Raw genomic sequence first — 17,826 nt, 5'->3', positions numbered from 1 at the left:
TATGTCTTCTTATCTTCCGCAGCAGTAAAAAATGCAAAGCTGGAATTGGTCCCATTGTTGTGGTTGTGTTCCTACCAACGGACTTCTTGATTGATGACGCACAAGTAATGATAAGGGCGTTGTAGCCCTTTATGCAGGCCTTTTCTGTCTTAGACAATTGTAACAATAAAAAAAAACAAAATGGCTGTGTTCTAGGCACTGCTTCTATACTTTTGCGGAGCAGCTTGGTTTAGGGTTCCCCTGCGTCAGACAAAACACAGATTTCCTTTTTGTAGTAGTGAAATTTAATTTATTCGTTCATGTACCTGGACTGTGTCACAAGAAGTTTAGCCTGGGTAAATCTTGATACTATTTCATACTAAAGTGCACCTTAGTGTAAAATAAGACTCTTGTAGTTCCTACTTGGGTCGCAACTGAGACGGCAGACAAAACAAAGATCAAGCAAAGACTGTTATTCTTCCTCACATTTATGGTTCACGAACAATTAAACCTTCCATCAATGTTATCATAGCACACCACCCCTGTCTTCTACTTTGGGTCTGGCACGCCACCAGATATTAGTGACAGCATCCCTACATGGATGCAGTGCGGTTGCAGGATAAAAGAAAACGCGATACGACAAGCGCCGACGCATGAAAACAGCATTAAAGCGCAGGTTAATGCCAAAAATGCAATTACCTTTTATACTGCTTTTATGCCTTAGCTTCTTCATATCTATTTCTAGAAAATCACGGCAAAAGTGCCGCTCATGACTATCCCGCGCGCGGCTTTCGATTGCGCAATTGGCTCTCATGATGATCCCCTTTCCCCTTCATTCCTTCTCGTCATCACCATCATCATCATTTCACATCACGTTCGTGGCTATTGACGGCTCGGCGTTTCGCCTCTTTCTTTCTCCTCCTTTAAATCCAATCACCATTGCCTAGTCCGCTTGAGTTTTACTCGCGAAACGGCTTGGTCCTTTTTCTCCTCTTCTCTATTCTTGAATTCTGATCCTATTACGCTCGAGTTTTACTCGCGGAAAAAGATCACCTTTCAACAAATCGCCGATTACCGTCAAATATTTAATCTTTAATCCACTTTCGTATAGTCTGTCAAATCGCAACTTTGACCGTCTTTCTACAAAACAAGTATATCCATACCGCGCGCCATAGAGTCGCTGCATCGTATCGGATCCCAGCAGTAGAATCCCTCAACATACTTTCTGTAAATCTCGACAAATTCAATTTCAATCGAAAAAGATCAATTTTACAAAATGTCTCTTCCGCAAACCGCTACGTCCACCGTGAACTACAGTTCTATCCCGCAGGGCAATAAAACTGCATCTTCCAAACCTTCGATCACTCGAAAGACATCTGGAGGCGGCAACAAGAAAGGTACTTCAGCCGAACGTCGTGCAACCCATAATGCCGTTGAACGTGCTCGCCGTGAATCCCTCAATGTTCGATTCTTGGAATTAGCCGCCAACCTACCAACAACGTGCACTGTTCGTCGTCCATCAAAGAATTTGATCGTGAATAAGTCTTTGGAGTTCGTTCGTAATGCATTGCACAATGATGCAGTCCTTCGCTTGAAGTTGGAAGAATCTCTTCGTCAAAATCAATCCATGTTACAAGAGCTGAACCAAATGCGCGCCGAGCGTGGTCTCTCACCCCGTGATAGTCAAACAACAAGTATTGATGCAAATCAACAAGCAGGCTTCTCAATTGATGCTCTCACCACCGCTTTTGGTATGCCCAACATGCCACAACCATTGGCAAGTGTTGAGTTCACCAAACAAGTCACCGAACAAGGCATTCAATTCGATGCCAACAATGCTCAATGGTTTGGTGGCGACGGTGATGAAGACTTTGTGTCAAACACTGCAAGTGGCGATGGCTTCTCAGCTGCTGCTTCTGATCATAGCTCACCATCATTGGTCGGCGAAGATGCAAATGCAGCTGCTGTAGCAGCCGCCGCCGCCGCTGCTGCTGCGTTCCCGAGCAATCCCATGTTCGCAAACTTTAACGATATCATGGCCGCATCGCAATCATCCCCGTATAGCAGCTTGCAGCCAGCACCGCATCGTCGTCCAGATACAAGTGACTCTCTTGATAGCAATGGTATGTCAAACACATATGCGCAATACGCAGTCGGAAGTGGCGCCGCCACCACCACTACTTCCAACTATCCTCCGATGGAGTTTATGCCACCGATCAACCCATCCACTGCAGCCGCATTTACCAACTTGATGAACAACTTCAACAATCAAAATAACGGACCGCACACCCCTCAATCAACTCAATATAGCACATATGCATCGCCAATGTCAAACGGTAGCATGAACGCAAACGGAACTGGTAGCTCGCATAGTTATTCGCATCACAACAACAATAGTTATTTTGCCATGACAGCATAAATTCTTCACACATTCTTTCTTATTTTTCTTGGATTGCTCATTCACTTCTCGTCCTCCTGTATTCTCATAGCTACCTCTTTCTTTCCTTTTTTTTTTCAAGGAGAGACTTCCGTTTGTAGAAGTTGATCTTCCTTTTTTTGTCTTTACTAATCTTTGTTCTCGTTCTCGTTGTTGATTTCTTACTCTCACCATTACTTTTGTACGCCCATTTATAGGGCAGATGCTCTATAATAGTACAATATCGGAAAGAAATAGCTCACCGCGAGAAAGTGTGATGAAGTTAAGATTTATTAATTAGAAAATTGGCAACATCATCCAGTTGCGGAAACAACTTTAGAGCCTAAACTACCGTGGTAAGATTGAAAAGTTCTATGCAACACCAGGGTAATGACCTCGGATATGGTAATAACGTTTAGGATTGGACAAATCGCATCCAAATTGTAAGAAAGAGGTGTGCAAACACCTAGACTATTTGGTGATGGGTGGAATGAAAAATTCCAGCTTAAGATAGAGTCCACCCACCGTTGCCAAAGCAGTCTGTGTAATTGAAGTTTCTGTTTGTTCGTAAAGAAACAAATAAACAAGAAAAAATCATATGAGTTTGTGTGAAAATTCAACTCTCCCCACGGTAAGGTACTGGGTACTAATAGCTGGTTCACGCCGAAGTCTCACTCAGGATAGCAGAAAATCGTATCAATTTTATTTGAGATCGGTTACCTGCCCCTCATTTATACGTTTACAAAGGTCCAATAAAGCACGAGCACAATATTTGAAATCGTCAATATCAAGCCATATTTGAGCGCTCATTCGAACCCAAATCTTTCCGTCATGTGCAAAAACGGGAGCAGCACATTTGAATTCTTCAAACAAAGATTTAAAGAACCAAGATTCCGCTTTTTGAGCCCATTTTTCGAATGCGACGGGATCTTGCGTATTTCCATTTGCAATACGTGAAGAAATGATTGGCAATCGTATATTTACCATCGAGGCTGTTAATGAATGATCTTCATTATCCATCACTGAAGTTCCTAGAATCTTTGCTGCTTCTTCTCCCCCGCGAACGGCTAAATCGTGGTTGTAATTCATTATCCTTGCTTCTCCTCCCAACTTTTGACGGAATTGAATCGCGGCTTGTACGGAAAGTGCGACTGACATATCTGTTGTTCCATTTAACATCCATTGTTGTGACCAAGTATTATTTTCGGATGTAGCGTTTGGTGTGAAGCAGAATGAAGTGGGCATACCGGATCTTTGAATGTGTCTATTGCGAAGAGGCACATACAAGAACGCATTACTCCTGTGAGCATATAGCCATTTGTGACAATTCGAAACGAAAAAGTCAGGATCGGCTTTCTTGAGATCGATTGGAATTGCTCCGATTCCGTGTGCTCCATCTACAAGAGAGAGGATACCATTCTCTCGCAGAATGGCAACCATCTCTTCCCATGGCAGACGTACACCAGGTCTAGAAAAGATTGTATCGACAACTCCGATTCGGATTTTCTTTCCAGCTTTCTTCACACTTGCAATGCTTTCACGCAGTTTTGCTAGCATATCTTCGTGTTTGCATGGGAGAGTTATCGAGACGACTTCATTTGTGACATTTATTCCACGTAATCTTTCATTTTCCAAAACGTAATCAATCGTTTTATTGACAGCGCCGTATGTGCAGGATAATGTCAAGATCGCATCACCGTCTTTGAAGATCATATCTCTCAAAACCGCATTTGTTCCTGTTGATGCATTTTGGATTAATGCAATCGTTTCTGGTTCAGCATTGACAATCTTTGCTATACTTGCTTTTGCTTCGTCTACTAAATCACCCATCACGTTGTATCGCCAATTGTCGGGAGTTTCTTCCTGTTGGTCTAGTAGCTGTTTCACATATTCCATCACCGGTTGAGGACATGCTCCATATGAGCCATTGTTCAAGTTCAGATAGCCTGGTTTAAAGTTAAAATATCGAGCAGCAGGTTTGCCTAATTTTGGTAAATCGTAATCGCCTTCACGTTCATCTGAAGTCAAGCTGTATTTCTGTTGTGATGCTTTGCTTGTTTGAATATCTGTGTGGGCAGCATTGGAAGCAGTCTGTAAATCTTTCAGCTTTTCGGCTGTCGCATTCACTCTGTCATCCTGATCATCATTTGCTTCAGGAACGGGAGATCCGGTCGCCCATGGATTATCCCTTGCTGGCTTTCGCATTTCGGATACATGCGGTGTGAATGCAGGTGGATCTGCCCATGGATCCGCACCTGCGCTCATACTTATTGAGGGCGTTTGAATGGATTCAGATATACTTACGTTCTGGGCAGCAGCGTCCTGCTCTTGATCTGAAGTTGATTGAATGACAGCGTTTGAAAGGATAGAATCTTCGGGTTGCCCATTAGCATAAGATGCACTTCCTTTATACGATTCATCGTTTGATACAGTCATCCCTTCTGTATGAGAATTATCATGCTGAGATGACTCGGGTTCGTTTTGTTCTATTGAAGCCATTCTGATGCAAAGATCACTTTAGCCGAGTGTGTGTGGTTGCAAAAGAATGAGTCACCAGGACCACAATTAGGAAAAAGCTTAAAATTGGTAATCAAGCCACGGTTTACCCCATTTGTATTGTTTGCGTGTGAGGAGCATCTTAGACGCGCTTTTATTAAACGCCCAGCTTATTTTTAGCTGCCAGGCTCTCTATCAAGTAGTTATCCTTCAAGATGACGGGGTGCCGACAATTATTCATTCAAATCGATCGATGAGGAGAGTAATCGAAGGGACTCTTGAAGATGTTCAAGATTGTATTAGCGCGAAGCATTTGATCATTTTTCCTATGTCATTTCAAATGACGCACTATCTAATCATATGATGCTTAATACCGAGGGATTATTCTTTATCACCGAATAGATTCAATCAAAAATAGGAGGAGCACAGCATGTTCCAGGTTCTTGGTTTGGTTTAATGTGTGTGGCATACACAAAGATGATCATAATGTTTTAACACCGCGGCTTCTAACGACGAGATACGCGTTTAACCTCCACACAAAGGTGCATTATGTTAACAACCCTTAGTATACTTTTATGCTCAATTGGATAAGCGTAAGCCACAGGATACTTGTACAAAAAAAGGTTATAAAGGATGTCATTTCCCGACACTCTACTCAGACAAAACCATAGAACCTCCCCCCTCATCATCAAACAACAACAACAATTAGTCAAAATGGTTTACGGATATGGTGGTTGGAAGTCCAACTTTACATTGGCTCAAATGACCGATTTACGTTCAAAGGTCGCAATCGTGACTGGAAGTAATTCAGGTGTAGGAAAAGAAACTGCACGTCAATTAGCATTACACGGGGCAAACGTTCACTTGGCATGTCGTAACCCGAAAAAAGCAGAAGATGCAGCAAAAGATATTCAATCTTCTTTGGATTCAAAAGAACCTCATTCGGAAGAAGGTGATCCGAAAAGTGGTCCTAAATACCCTGGAGGTAGCGTTCATGCTGATCAAGCGGTTGATTTGAGTGATGTTAGAGCAGTTCAAAATTATGCGGAAAATTTCAAGAAAGGTAATGATCGTTTGGATATTTTGATCTGTAATGCTGCAATCGTTCCTCCCGAATTCACAAAAGGAAAAGCTCCCGAATTGGAAGTAGCTTTCGTTACAAGTCATTTGTCACACATGCTCATGATCGATCAATTCTTGCCTTTACTACAAAGTACCGCACGTAAACAACAAGAAGAGACAGGTAAGAGCGATGTGAGAGTTGTCATTGTCGCTGCTGATGTGACTGGATATGTGGATAATCGTCTTTTGAACCCAATGAAGGTTTCTGAAGAATGGTTATTGAACGATATTGCAGAAAAGAAGGAAACATACGGTGCAGGAGCTTACTTACGTACAAAGATTTGCAACGTCTTATTCACACGTAAGCTTGCACAAAAGTTGGGCGATCCAAAGGATAACGGAGTTCGAGTCAATGTCATCCATCCAGGTGTGATTTCAACCGAAATCTTCCATTCACGTTCGCACGCTGATAACAGTGAAGATTCAAAACCAGGTTTGGGAGAACGTTTGGTACGTAAGGCATTCAATTCAAATTTGGTCTCTATGCCACCACCAAAAGGTGCATGGAATTCATTGTATGCAGCATGTGCGGCCGAAGTTCAAGAAAAGAATTATCAAGGTGAATACTTTTTCCCTTGGGGTAACCGTCGTACGCCTGATATCTGTAAGATCGGTAAAGATGACAGCGTCGCACAGAAATTATGGGAATTCAGTACAAGACAACTTCGTGAAGCAACCGGTAACGAAGATGCAGTCAAGAATCTCGATAACGTAGGTGCTTACACTGCTCAACATAGCACTCAACCCCAAGCTGCCACCCAATAAACTGTCAATATACCTCTATGTCTTTGAATAAGAATCCGTCTATTATACAATCTATAAATACAGTATTAGCCGTTCCGATGCTCAAGTATAATCGTATCCTCCCATCTCAGTAGCCGCTGCTTGTAAGAGATCTTGCAGGGAATCCCTTGGATTTCCAACAACCCTAGAAGATTGCTGTTGATGGTGAATCGCTCGATGTGCAGGCACTCCACGAGGTCCTGTACGAGGATTATGAAAACCTGAATCAATGTTTTGCTCTTGTCTACGTAGTGAAGATGGTGGGGGCAACTCAACAGTTTCCCTCACCGAATGAGAATTTCCCGCCCGCTGAAATGAGCGGAAGGGATTGTAGGCTAAGAAATCTCCAGCGGGATCTTGAGTGTTCGACAAGTTGTTCGGCAAATCATCTCCTTCGTCTAATCCATCATGAATTGGACTTCCTCCCTGGTGTGAAGAACGACCTCCGTACGATATCCGTTTCCCGTTTCTTCTCTCTTTATTTTTGATCAAGTCATGTTCGCCCATCATTTGCATCACTTCTTCATGACGCAATGCATTAGCTCGAAGTTTAGCATTCTCTTCTTGTAATCGATGCATTTCAGCTCGTAGCATTCGATTATCAGCGCGTAAATCGGCCATTTCGTTTTCCTGTTCAACTTCTTCGCTATATCTCTTCATATCTTCCATCGTTCTTCTATTCCTGCTTCCTAGAGGTCTACCGCGCTTTCTTCTTCCCACTAAAGCTTGCGTCACATCAATTATATTCTCAGATCCCACCTTTGCTCCTCCGATCCCCAAAGACTGTATCCTTTCCAACTCCTTTCGAATCGCTTCCGTCTCTTCTTTCTTTTTCGCTCTTTGTCTTCGTGCACATTCTCGGTTTGCTTCTCTTCTTCTTTCCAAGGCTTCTTCCGTAGTGTAAACCCTACGTTTCTTTCCTTTTGGATTTTCCTCTTCACTTTCATGTGTCGAACTTGTGCCATCTTCCCTACTATCTTCGGTCAATGTATTGGGCGGTATTGAATTGTCAAGCTGTTTCAATGCTGCAGAACTTAGTGTTTGGTTGTCTGTATTCTTTGAGACCGATCTCGTTCGTCTTGCTTCCCCTCCTCCTGCAGGTGACATGGGCATGCCTGCAGCCATACCTGTACCAGCCGGAGTAGAGCCTGGGTTGCCGAACGAAGACATCATTTGTTGCCATGCATCCGTATTTCCGTTTTGACCATTCGTACTCGCCAAAGCTTGTGCGAGCGCTTGTGATGATTCATCAAAAGGCTGCGCCAAATTGAGGTTGCTGGGCACAAAATCAGGATCGTCATCATCATCGCCAAAGTCAAAATCAACAATGGAGAATCCAGCCTGAGGTTGCTGCGTCGCATTTGCATTTGCATCTGCCATGATCGGGAAAGATGCTGCAAGTGCGTTTATCTCATCCATGGTAGGAAAGGCAGCATTCGGTTGAGAAATCGTAGGTTGTTGCGGCGTTTGTGCTGGTTTGCGTTGTACCTCGGCTCGTGGAGTGGCATCTTTTTGTCCTTTGTCTGATTTCTGCGTACTCTTCCTTTCCTCTTGAGCTTGTCTTTGGGCCATCAAACTCTGCAATAAAACTACAAGATCATTTTCCAACACTCTTGCCCCTTGCTCTGATTCATCGACAGGTTGCCCTTTAAGCCTTGCGATTAGATTCCCAATCAAAGGTTGCAAATTCTTGAATTGAGCTTGCGTAGGTGCAGGACTTGCAGCAGTTTGTACAGTTGTGAATTGTTGTTCAGCAGGCCATCCAGTTTGATTCTGTTGTGATTCAGCGCTATTCCACATCGAAGGATCAGACGATCCCAAGACCTCTGTCAAAAAATTGATCGCGCCATCGTAGAACTCATTTGAGGGAGTGGAAGCAGCAGAAGCATAAGCAGGCATATTCGGAAACGGAGTCCCATGCGAAGCAGGAAGCGGGCGCGTGGACACGGGGTCATCCTTGTTTGTCGAGGAAGCTGTGCCATTCGATGGCGTTTCAAAAGTCATTTGCGATGAGACGGCAGGCTGCCCATTTTTGTTTGAGAAGATCGGATCCATAGCCATTAGTTGTGCAAGGAACTTTTCATCGAATCCTCCATTGTCATCTACGCCTTCATCCTCCTCTTCTTCATCGTCATCATCTTCATCCTCGTCCTCTTCGTCTTCATCATCATCTTCCTCTTCATCCTCTTCGAAGTCGTCATCTTCTCCACTTGGACTGGATCTGTCATGTGTATTTCTATTCACTTTCGATGTGCTTAAAGACTTCTCGTTTTTGCGAGCCGTACCTTCACTCATATTAACATCTTGGTTGTTAGGAGTGCGTGCAAGCGCGGATTTTTGTCGTTTTGGCGCCATATTTAGCCTTATTGAGCGACTTTAGAGATTGTGTTTCCGACTCATGGAAGCCTGCTCACATGCTCTGAAAAGAGCTTTGGCATAGGTTTGATATTGTTTAGATGATGGTGGAAGAATGAGAAGAGGTATCTTGAGCGGATATAATTATTTTATTAATTTTATACACGTTTATTCATCGATTTTGTTGATAGACGCGCCGGGGTTTAGTGTCGTTTTAAAAGACGCGTTGCAGGTGCATGCTGAGTGTTCCTCCCTCACCTCCTTTTCTTATGCCCTGCGCCAACATAAAAATCACGCCGGGCGCAAAGGTGCAATCCAAAATCCAATTGTCCGCTTGGCTGAGATGAAATTGAAATCGGGTGACAATATTCATACAAAGTTGATCATCTCAAAGCAACACTTTGGGAATTCTTTGGCATCGAGTAAGGTATAGCCATGGTCATCTCGGAAACCTAAACGTGTTTATTACAGAAAGGGAAAGCAGGCACGAACTGCTAAGCCATCATCGTCAATATGGCATCTTCAAGCGGCTCAGCGTACAAAAATGATAATCGCGCAAAGGATGCTAACGGAGAAGGTCGAAATGACTCTCCTCCAAGACGATCGAGATCACCTCAACAAGATTCTTTCAGAAGGTATGGAGGCTCTCAAGACAACGATAGAGGTAATCGGAACGACTCAGGTCGATGGTCTTCTCGAGATGCAGGTCCTTCACGACCAAAGGACAGGAACGGCAAAGGCGGAAGAGACAGGAATCAAGATTGGAAATCTCGAAAGAATCGAGACAGAGAAAGAGATCGTGGATGGGGCAGTCGCGATAATCATTCCAAGAAGCGAGAGAGAGAATCAGACGGAAGATCTGCACGAGGTGGTTTCGGCAAAAGTTCTCTAGAGAGTAGATTGGAGCCTCGACATGATTCAACCGGAAAAGCTGCTGATGACGATGAAGAAGAGGATGAAGAGACTCGGAAAAGGAGGATAGAGAGACTGAAAAGAAGAAGGCGTAGTGCAGGCTTTGACAGTGATGATGAAACTGTCACTTTGGAAGATCTTATAGCTGCAAGACAAAAAGCCAGAGACGATGACAGGGAGATGCAAAGAAAGAATGATGACGGAAAGAATGAGATGGAAGCATCGCGGCCTGACAGAAGAGATCGCGATGAATCAAGGAATAATAGAAACAATAAGGACAGAGATCGAGACAGAGACAGACGGAGTCGCGATGATGAGTATAAACGCAGAGACCGAGACTGGCATGGCGACAGTAGTCCTGCGCAAAAAAAGGTCGAAAACGGAAAAGATAGATCTCCACACACTAGCAACAATCATTACAATGGAGACAGAAGCAGAGGCTGGGATCGTGATGATGATCGACAATCAAGTCCAGTCGCACGAATCTTGCGTCGTAGAATACCATCGTCAAGTCCATCTAGAAGAGAAAGAGAGAAGCATGGTAATGGCAATGAGTTGGCCGACGACACAGAAATGCAAAGCGAGAAGATGCAAGCAGATAATGCCTTTATCATCGAACATTCTGCTCCTTCTATACCACTTCGTGCTGGACCTGATGAAGTGTATGATCGGGTTGCGCAAGTTGGCGAGGGTACGTATGGGCAAGTGTTCAAAGCTAAATCAGACAAGACTGGCATCACTGTTGCACTTAAGAAGATTCGAATGGAGAGCGAAAGAGATGGATTTCCAATCACAGCTTTACGTGAGGTGAAACTTTTGCAAGGTTTGAAGCATGAGAACGTCGTCCGGTTGCATGAAATGATGCTCAGCAAACATTCGATCTATATGGTTTTCGAGTATTTACAGCATGATCTAAACGGTATCTTGGCACAACCTTCGATCACATTCTCGCCTGCTCATATCAAATCTCTTGCCGCGCAATTGTTGTCTGGATTGGCTTATTTGCACAAACATCGTATCTTGCATCGTGATTTGAAATGTTCAAATCTACTTCTCAACAACGAGGGCACGCTTAAATTGGCAGATTTCGGTTTGGCAAGAACGTACGTCAAACAGACTCGTCCTTCTGCACGAAACAAAACGTTGGATTATACCAATCGAGTGGTTACGTTGTGGTATCGTGCACCCGAACTGTTATTCGGTGAAACGAGCTATGATGATGCGATTGACGTTTGGGGCGCTGGGTGTATCTTTTTAGAGCTCTTTCTCAGAAAGCCAATCTTTCAAGGCATGGATGAGATTCATCAAGTTCAGTTGCTGTTTGAGATCTTGGGACCGGTATCCAAAGATGAATGGCCAGAGGCAGAGCGGCTGCCTTGGTTTGACTTGATCCGACCAGCAAGCAACGATGGGGATGGCACTCTTATCAAATCACATAAGGAGCATTTGCGGAATCTAGTTGGATCAGAAGAACAAGTCCCAGATGATGCACTTGAAGTCGCCTTGGCATTGCTCACCTATAATCCCCGAAAGCGTGTTTCAGCTGTTGAAGGTCTCGCATTGTCCTACTTTACCACCAATTCACCACCAGCCGAAAAGCCAGCAGCATTATTGCAAGCTGTTCAAGGTGAATGGCACGAGTTTGAAAGTAGAAAAGCAAGAAGAGATGCAGCCGCACAAGCATTACAAGATCATGTTCATCGTGAAAAAGAACAACAAAGGATAAGGAGTGAGATTGGACAACCGCAAATGTCTGATAAGGTCACAATAACGCCTTCTACGCAAGAACCCGTTCAAGATACCACGATGAGCTCTATCGCAACTCCAACAATGATCATCGATGAGGCATTGCAACGAAAAGAGGAAAGAGAGGCATCTGCATGAATTGAAACGGCAAAAAGCAATGATAAAATTGTAATACTACAACGGTAAATTTGTATTCTCCTTTTGTATTAAACGCATTTGAAGCGATTTTTTTGGGGGGTATCATGTTTAATTTAGGGTAGAACGTCCAGGACCAGGCGATAATTCTAACGCTTCGTCTTGGTCTGGATGATCGGTGTATTGAGCATTGCCTTTAAACGGTACTTCAGGTCTCGTTGCAAAGTCTGAATCATGTGTATCATCAGAATGTTCTTGACCACGTAATTGATTACGCTCCAGGTCCATCTCGTCTCCACTTCCGTCTAATCGAAGGCGGTGATGATGATGAATAGTATGGAACAAAGACGTTCTTGGCGTCCAAGGTTTATGACTTTGATAATGCCACAAGGGAGGATAATAGTTGTGATAAGCCGATAAAGCGATCACGAAACCGAGAATACCACCTGCGATAACGTCTGTGGCATGATGACGATAATCCATCGTTCTTGAAACGGCGATCAAAGTGGCTCCTAACATAGGAATGAACAAGATCCAAGAAGCGAAAGCGTTTCCTCTTCCACGTTGCCAGAGGTGGAATTTGCCTGCGAACCATAAAGTCAAAAAGGTCAAACCTGCAAATGCAGTACTGGAATGTCCTGAAGGGAAAGATCGGAAACCATCTTGGATTAAGTGGGAGGTGACGTCTGTCGTACAAACTGCTTGTGTTGCTAAGCCATAGGGAGATGCATTTACGCTTCCCGCTCTAGGTTGACAACGATCGATAAAGTCCGGTCTTGGTCTTCCGACGCATACTTTGATAATCGTGGTTGCAGTAAGTGTGAAAGCATGTGCAACAACCAGACCAAGAAAGCCAGCATGAAAATCCCAAACACTTCTACTGATGCCCAAAGAAACAACGGCCATGATCACAAGAGGGATAACGAAAGCCAAGACTGCCAAGAGTCCAACGCTGACCCGTTCATGAGTTGCATAGGTATGTTGAATACTTGTATCGGTCAAGGAGAATTCCCGTCTGAAACCATAAACGTTGTTTATGATCTGTAAGAGACCGGCAGTAAGAACGGTAAGTACCCAATCTGGCGCATAAGAAACGATTAATTCCCAACGTTTTGTTGCCGTTGTTTTATCATGATCTCTTGTTGTCCATCGCATTTCGTCATACCAATAAGAAGCCGGTGCAAAAATACGTGAAGTAAAAGAAGAATCAGAATTGGATCTTTGATGCTGTGAAGAAGGTCGTGGTTGATTGTTCGAACGCGGTTCTAATCGATTACGTGATGGTGGTTGTGAAGGCTGAGCTCCAACGCCGGCGGAATTTTGATCAGCGGCGTTCATTTTTGACATTTGAAAGCGGAGATGAAATCTTAATGCCTTTCGCGAAGATCTTTGAAAGATGGTGGTGATCAAGGATGATGTTTATATTTCTTCCCTATGCATACATCTGCCCACAATTTGTTGCTCTTTTTGTCATGTCACACAACACAGCATTCGAATTCCAAATATAAAATCACACCAAGAGCGAATAAGGCGTTTCGACTGTGGAGGCGATTCGACGCTAATGAGAAAAAGCATGCCAAGCGTTGAATCACACATACACACTACAACAATACAACTACATGCGGCATACATTCAGGGGTTCCCATCATAACCATCTTGCTTCCATCCTAAGAATACCGATTCGAAAGTTGCCGTTATTTATTATTCATAAGACCTTGATAGCGGCGCCGTTGACGAGATGATGATATTGATTTGTTCTTTATTTCCACGAGAACGCGATTGGGCCGCTGCGATACTTTGAAATGAAATTCAACAGAAATTGTCAGAAAAGGGGTCACAACGGATTCTAAAATTAATACGAATCCGTGCCCCGATTTACACAGACATAAAAGAGTGATCGACTTTTCATTTTATTCTCCATCTCCATACACTTTTTCATTATGGTACCCTTTACCCCAAAACTTTTCTTCGGTCTTTTGTTTGCCACGTTCTTTTTCACCCTAAAAGCGGCCACTTCCGATTCAGACTATGATGCCTGTCGCTTGCAAGCCACACAATTGTACGTCATCGGAGTCTCTAACGGTGATGAAGAAAGTGTCGATAAGGTATGTACACATGTTGCCGACACGATATCTCATAATCAATTCTCTTACACTCTAATCACCTTTTCATCAGATTCCTTTTGCGCCCAACGTTGTCAGATATGAGTAAGTGTATTTTGATTTGATATGACGCCCCTGAACTCGACTAACCCCAGACTTTCATTCTCAGAACGAATTATGGCATCCGTCGTTTAAGAGATTCAAATGCCGAAGAAGCTCGTTATAACACAATTTCCGGAGAACAACGTTACTTTATCAATGGCTTATACCCCGGCGCACCTGCCCCTACGTATGCTTTCTATGAAGGCGATCATGGCATCACTGATTCGAATTTTACCCTTCAAGGTAGAATACAAACAGGTCCTTCCTCTCAAAAACCACCAATCGAAATTGGAATTGATATCGGACCAGTTGCAGTTCGAACATTAATGAGTTTCAATTATACCCAAGACCCTTGCTTGATCAATCATGTTGAAATTTATGCTGAATTTGGTGATCATTTATAATTTTACTGTAGTATTATACATATGCTAATAGTATACATCGAATTCACCAACCATCCACACGTTCGACGGTGATCGTTGGTGCAGATCCTTGAAAGAGCATATCAATTATTCGTACTTTGATCGTTTGACCAAGTTCTGGTATACGATTTTTGGGCCAAAGACATTGAGCAAGAAGACCGCATTTGAGTAAATTAACAACTACTGCAGTTTCATTATTTGGTAAAAATCGAATATCACCAATCGTAATCATTGCTTCTTGTTCTTCATCAAAGATTGAACGAATAGTTTCATCTTCTAAATCTTCTTTTGCAATTGGTAAAGATGCGTATTGATCAAAAGGTTCAATTTCCTTTCGCTTTTCGGGCGTAAGACGTGCCAAGTAAGCTCTATGCACCTTCAAAGCTGTCCAAAAGATCTTTGACGATAATTGTAGGTTCTTTGCCCAGGCTTCTTTACGTGAAATTGATGGTATGCTGTTCCTTACTTCCTCATGTGAGAATGGAGATTGATCGCTCGCTTCATTCACCTTGAGTGATTTGATCTTATGGCGAATTTGCCAATGCATCATCATATCCGCATATCGTCTCAGAGGTGATGTCACTCTAACGTAAGCCGCATTGAGCAAGACGTCATTCTTGTTCTCTTCCCTTTCTGCTGCTTCCTTTGCTGTATTCGTCCTAATTCCGAGGGAGAAATGTTCAGCGGGCGTGGGAGAAAGCATGACGGATTTTTGTCGAAATTTATCTTGCAGTGCATCTTGTATCGAAATGAAACCATTTTCATCTTTTTGTGCTAAGAATTCCTTAGTTACTTCTGGGTCATCGAATGATAATTGACAGCGGTACAAAGTCGGTACGTCGTATTTCTCCATCCAATGTCCCGCCACTCGACAAGCTAAAATTGCAAATTCACCAATCATACCTTGCGAATTAAAGATTTGACTTGCAAGGTCAAGATCAACTTCGCTCGACGTCATAGTAGGGAAACCGGCGAACAGCTGACCCGAAAGGCTTTCGAAAGAAGATGATCTGATCGGAGAGACGGGTAGTGGCGATGAGGTTAAACGTAGATCTATACCTCTCCGTACTAATTTGACGAAATGTGCTCCAAGGACGTCAACTCTTCGCTTTTGCATCGAGCGAGAGAGATTAAAGAGGGTACGTAGATCGTCCCATTGTGCGTTTTCACCATGTGAAGAAGATTGGAGCACATCATTTGCTTCATCATACGACATTACTCGAACTTCACGGAGTTTAGATAATCCAATATCACATTCCAGTGCCGCGCCAGTGGAATGATCAACCTTTACACTGAATGTCATCGCTCTTCGACTTGTATCCGCATCATCTTTGTCGGCCAATAAACCCAATCTTTGCACGTACTCCTTTGGCAGCATCGGCCATGTAGTTTCGTTCATATAGTATGTGAGCCCTCTTTTTGCTGCAAACTTTGCAATTTCGTCTTCAGGCTGAATGACGGATGTAGGATCGGCGATATGAACATGAATCCAAGATTGATTTGGATCTTCCGTTCTCTCAAGCGAGATTCCATCGTCCAATTCCTGCGCATTTGCATCATCAATAACATAAACAGTTGAATGAAAGTCCCTTCTGATCCCTGCGTCAGCATCAGTCCAATCTTGTGTTGCAATTTGCTCTGTTGGAGGTTCGGCTGATGTTAGCTGTTGAAATTCGTTCTCTAAATTACTCAAATTATCCCAAGGTGTCAAGAGGCCGACATCATGTAATAGCTTCGCGATTTGCATTTTTGTCATTGCAATAGTTTGTACGTAAGGCCCTCCCATAGTGTCTATCTGATCGGGTTTCATATGCATCTCGTATCCGCATTTTTTCAAGATATGGAACACCATCCCGCTGCTTGATTCAGTGATAAACTCTCTTCGGATACCCAAGGCAGAGCGTAAGAAGAGCAGGATATCCTTGTCACCTTGGCTCCATTCGATTTGTTTAAACAATTCATCGTTTAAGACACGAGGCTCTCCGCCTAAATCCAGACTTTGTTGTGACTGATTTCGAAGTTGACGAACTTCCTTGACTTTCGCAATAAAGTCTTCCACTTGATTATCCTTTGCGAACGTGCCTTTGCCCTTTGCGACCAAAGACGATTCAATTTGATGTTGCACTTCATTTTGAGCAATCCGGTCAGTATGTGGTACAATGGTGAACGTGTTTGTGAAACGATGTGAAGTAGGATCTAAGCGAAATACTTCAGGTGCAGAAAGCATTAGCTGATGAACCGCATATACCTTTTCAGGTGCATTCGATTCGATGTCTATATCTGCTTCGCCTTCATTTAGCCCTGAATCAAGAAGTAATCGCTTGCATACATCCAATACAGTAACTTGAGTGAATTGCATATTCTGCTGCATTTTTTCGGAAAGGTAGCGTCTTTCGAAAAATGGCAGAAATCTTGATCTTTGCAGCTCAGACTGATGCAATAACGTTCTCATTCTGTTGCAAACGTCACTCCTTGCCTTTAACGAGACGATATCGATCTCCCTGGGACCTTTCTCCTCTTCCGTTATACCTCCCGTCTCAAAAACATGTCCTTCTTCTCTCTTGATTATGGCACGCTGTGCTAGATTGTCGTCAATAAAAGCTGGAAACGTGATGACAACGTCCACCAAGCTGAGCCTTTTGATATCTCCACCGACTGACAAGATGGCCAATTGACGATTACTAAGCCCTAGAGAAACATTGTCCTCTGTGGGTAGGATTACTCCAGCCAGTCCTACCCCAGCTTGCACTTCTACAAAATCTCCGGGTTTCATTTCGCCCAATGTTCGAGGTGGTTTGCCTGTCGATGCATGATAAAGAGACGATTCATGGAATAAAGCTCCTCCTGTACGATTTTTCAGCGAATCGAGAAATTCCCTCGAAGAGAACCGCGCATGATTTCTATTTTCATTTTGATAACTTTTGGTAGATGGGTCGAAAGCTTTTCGTCTTTTGTGATTGCGGACACCTGGCACGAAAGGTATTCTGTCATTTATACTTTGTGAAGTAGATGCATGATCTTGTGCGAATCTGTTTGATGACGTGCTAAAGTATGCATGTGAATGAGTATATTGATTTAAGCTTGATCGCAGTAACCTGCTTGCTCCGTTGCTTGTGAGGGGCGATAGTATCCTCATTTGGGATAGGGATGTCGTCAAGCAGGATGAAGAAGTGAGCAAGCAAGTTCCATTCCTCATATTCTTATTACATACACAACTTTTTTTTATTCCTCTCTTGTAAGCCGAATTCCGAATAAA

The 17,826-nt window shown here is 43.3% G+C and overlaps 8 protein-coding genes across 8 annotated transcripts; 4 read left to right on the top strand and 4 right to left on the bottom strand.

Moving 5' to 3' along the window:
- Positions 1–829: 829 nt before the first annotated feature.
- FA14DRAFT_159120 (uncharacterized protein) lies at positions 830–2,568 on the top strand. Its single transcript, XM_025498062.1, has one exon. It carries the CDS (start codon positions 1,256–1,258, stop codon positions 2,396–2,398), a length of 1,143 nt encoding a protein of 380 aa, XP_025357022.1. The 5' UTR covers positions 830–1,255; the 3' UTR covers positions 2,399–2,568.
- A 529-nt stretch (positions 2,569–3,097) lies between these two features.
- Positions 3,098–4,600, bottom strand: FA14DRAFT_118951 (PLP-dependent transferase; the record flags this gene model as incomplete). Its single annotated transcript, XM_025496325.1, has 1 exon — positions 3,098–4,600. One exon carries the CDS (start codon positions 4,598–4,600, stop codon positions 3,098–3,100), a length of 1,503 nt encoding a protein of 500 aa, XP_025357021.1.
- A 965-nt stretch (positions 4,601–5,565) lies between these two features.
- On the top strand, positions 5,566–6,778 carry FA14DRAFT_169674 (NAD(P)-binding protein; the record flags this gene model as incomplete). The annotated part of the gene is made up of 1 exon (XM_025500224.1): positions 5,566–6,778. Exon 1 carries the CDS (start codon positions 5,606–5,608, stop codon positions 6,776–6,778), a length of 1,173 nt encoding a protein of 390 aa, XP_025357020.1. The 5' UTR covers positions 5,566–5,605.
- Positions 6,775–9,258, bottom strand: FA14DRAFT_159119 (uncharacterized protein). The gene has a single exon (XM_025498061.1). It carries the CDS (start codon positions 9,149–9,151, stop codon positions 6,860–6,862), a length of 2,292 nt encoding a protein of 763 aa, XP_025357019.1. The 5' UTR covers positions 9,152–9,258; the 3' UTR covers positions 6,775–6,859.
- Positions 9,259–10,651: 1,393 nt separating this feature from the next.
- On the top strand, positions 10,652–11,947 carry FA14DRAFT_116769 (Pkinase-domain-containing protein; the record flags this gene model as incomplete). Its single annotated transcript, XM_025496192.1, has 1 exon — positions 10,652–11,947. The coding sequence occupies one exon, from the start codon at positions 10,652–10,654 to the stop codon at positions 11,945–11,947; it is 1,296 nt and encodes a 431-aa protein (XP_025357018.1).
- A 348-nt stretch (positions 11,948–12,295) lies between these two features.
- FA14DRAFT_106061 (acid phosphatase/Vanadium-dependent haloperoxidase) lies at positions 12,296–13,108 on the bottom strand (the record flags this gene model as incomplete). The annotated part of the gene is made up of 1 exon (XM_025495767.1): positions 12,296–13,108. A coding segment is annotated over one exon (813 nt), but the record flags the coding sequence as incomplete, so codon positions are not given.
- Positions 13,109–13,574: 466 nt separating this feature from the next.
- On the top strand, positions 13,575–14,567 carry FA14DRAFT_186895 (uncharacterized protein). The gene is made up of 3 exons (XM_025501551.1): positions 13,575–14,049; positions 14,120–14,151; positions 14,216–14,567. The coding sequence occupies exons 1-3, from the start codon at positions 13,885–13,887 to the stop codon at positions 14,550–14,552; spliced, it is 534 nt and encodes a 177-aa protein (XP_025357016.1). The 5' UTR covers positions 13,575–13,884; the 3' UTR covers positions 14,553–14,567.
- On the bottom strand, positions 14,529–17,723 carry FA14DRAFT_186894 (RNB-domain-containing protein). The gene has a single exon (XM_025501550.1). It carries the CDS (start codon positions 17,704–17,706, stop codon positions 14,596–14,598), a length of 3,111 nt encoding a protein of 1,036 aa, XP_025357015.1. The 5' UTR covers positions 17,707–17,723; the 3' UTR covers positions 14,529–14,595.
- Between the last annotated feature and the right edge of the window lie 103 nt (positions 17,724–17,826).

The sequence above is a fragment of the Meira miltonrushii genome (genome assembly GCF_003144205.1).
Source record: "Meira miltonrushii strain MCA 3882 unplaced genomic scaffold FA14scaffold_1, whole genome shotgun sequence".
Classification (NCBI taxonomy): Eukaryota; Fungi; Basidiomycota; class Exobasidiomycetes; order Exobasidiales; family Brachybasidiaceae; genus Meira; species Meira miltonrushii.
The sequence above is the reverse complement of the archived record's forward strand: the minus strand, read 5'-3'. Positions and strand labels throughout refer to the sequence as shown.

Bases quoted from the DNA above. Each gene is read 5' to 3' on its own strand.
- FA14DRAFT_159120 (XM_025498062.1), top strand. From the start codon at position 1,256: ATGTCTCTTCCGCAAACCGCTACGTCCACCGTGAACTACAGTTCTATC.
- FA14DRAFT_159119 (XM_025498061.1), bottom strand. From the start codon at position 9,151: ATGGCGCCAAAACGACAAAAATCCGCGCTTGCACGCACTCCTAACAAC.
- FA14DRAFT_186895 (XM_025501551.1), top strand. From the start codon at position 13,885: ATGGTACCCTTTACCCCAAAACTTTTCTTCGGTCTTTTGTTTGCCACG. The intron at 14,050-14,119 runs GTATGTACACAT...CCTTTTCATCAG, and splicing joins ATGAAGAAAGTGTCGATAAG to ATTCCTTTTGCGCCCAACGT. The intron at 14,152-14,215 runs GTAAGTGTATTT...TTTCATTCTCAG, and splicing joins CCCAACGTTGTCAGATATGA to AACGAATTATGGCATCCGTC.
- FA14DRAFT_186894 (XM_025501550.1), bottom strand. From the start codon at position 17,706: ATGAGGATACTATCGCCCCTCACAAGCAACGGAGCAAGCAGGTTACTG.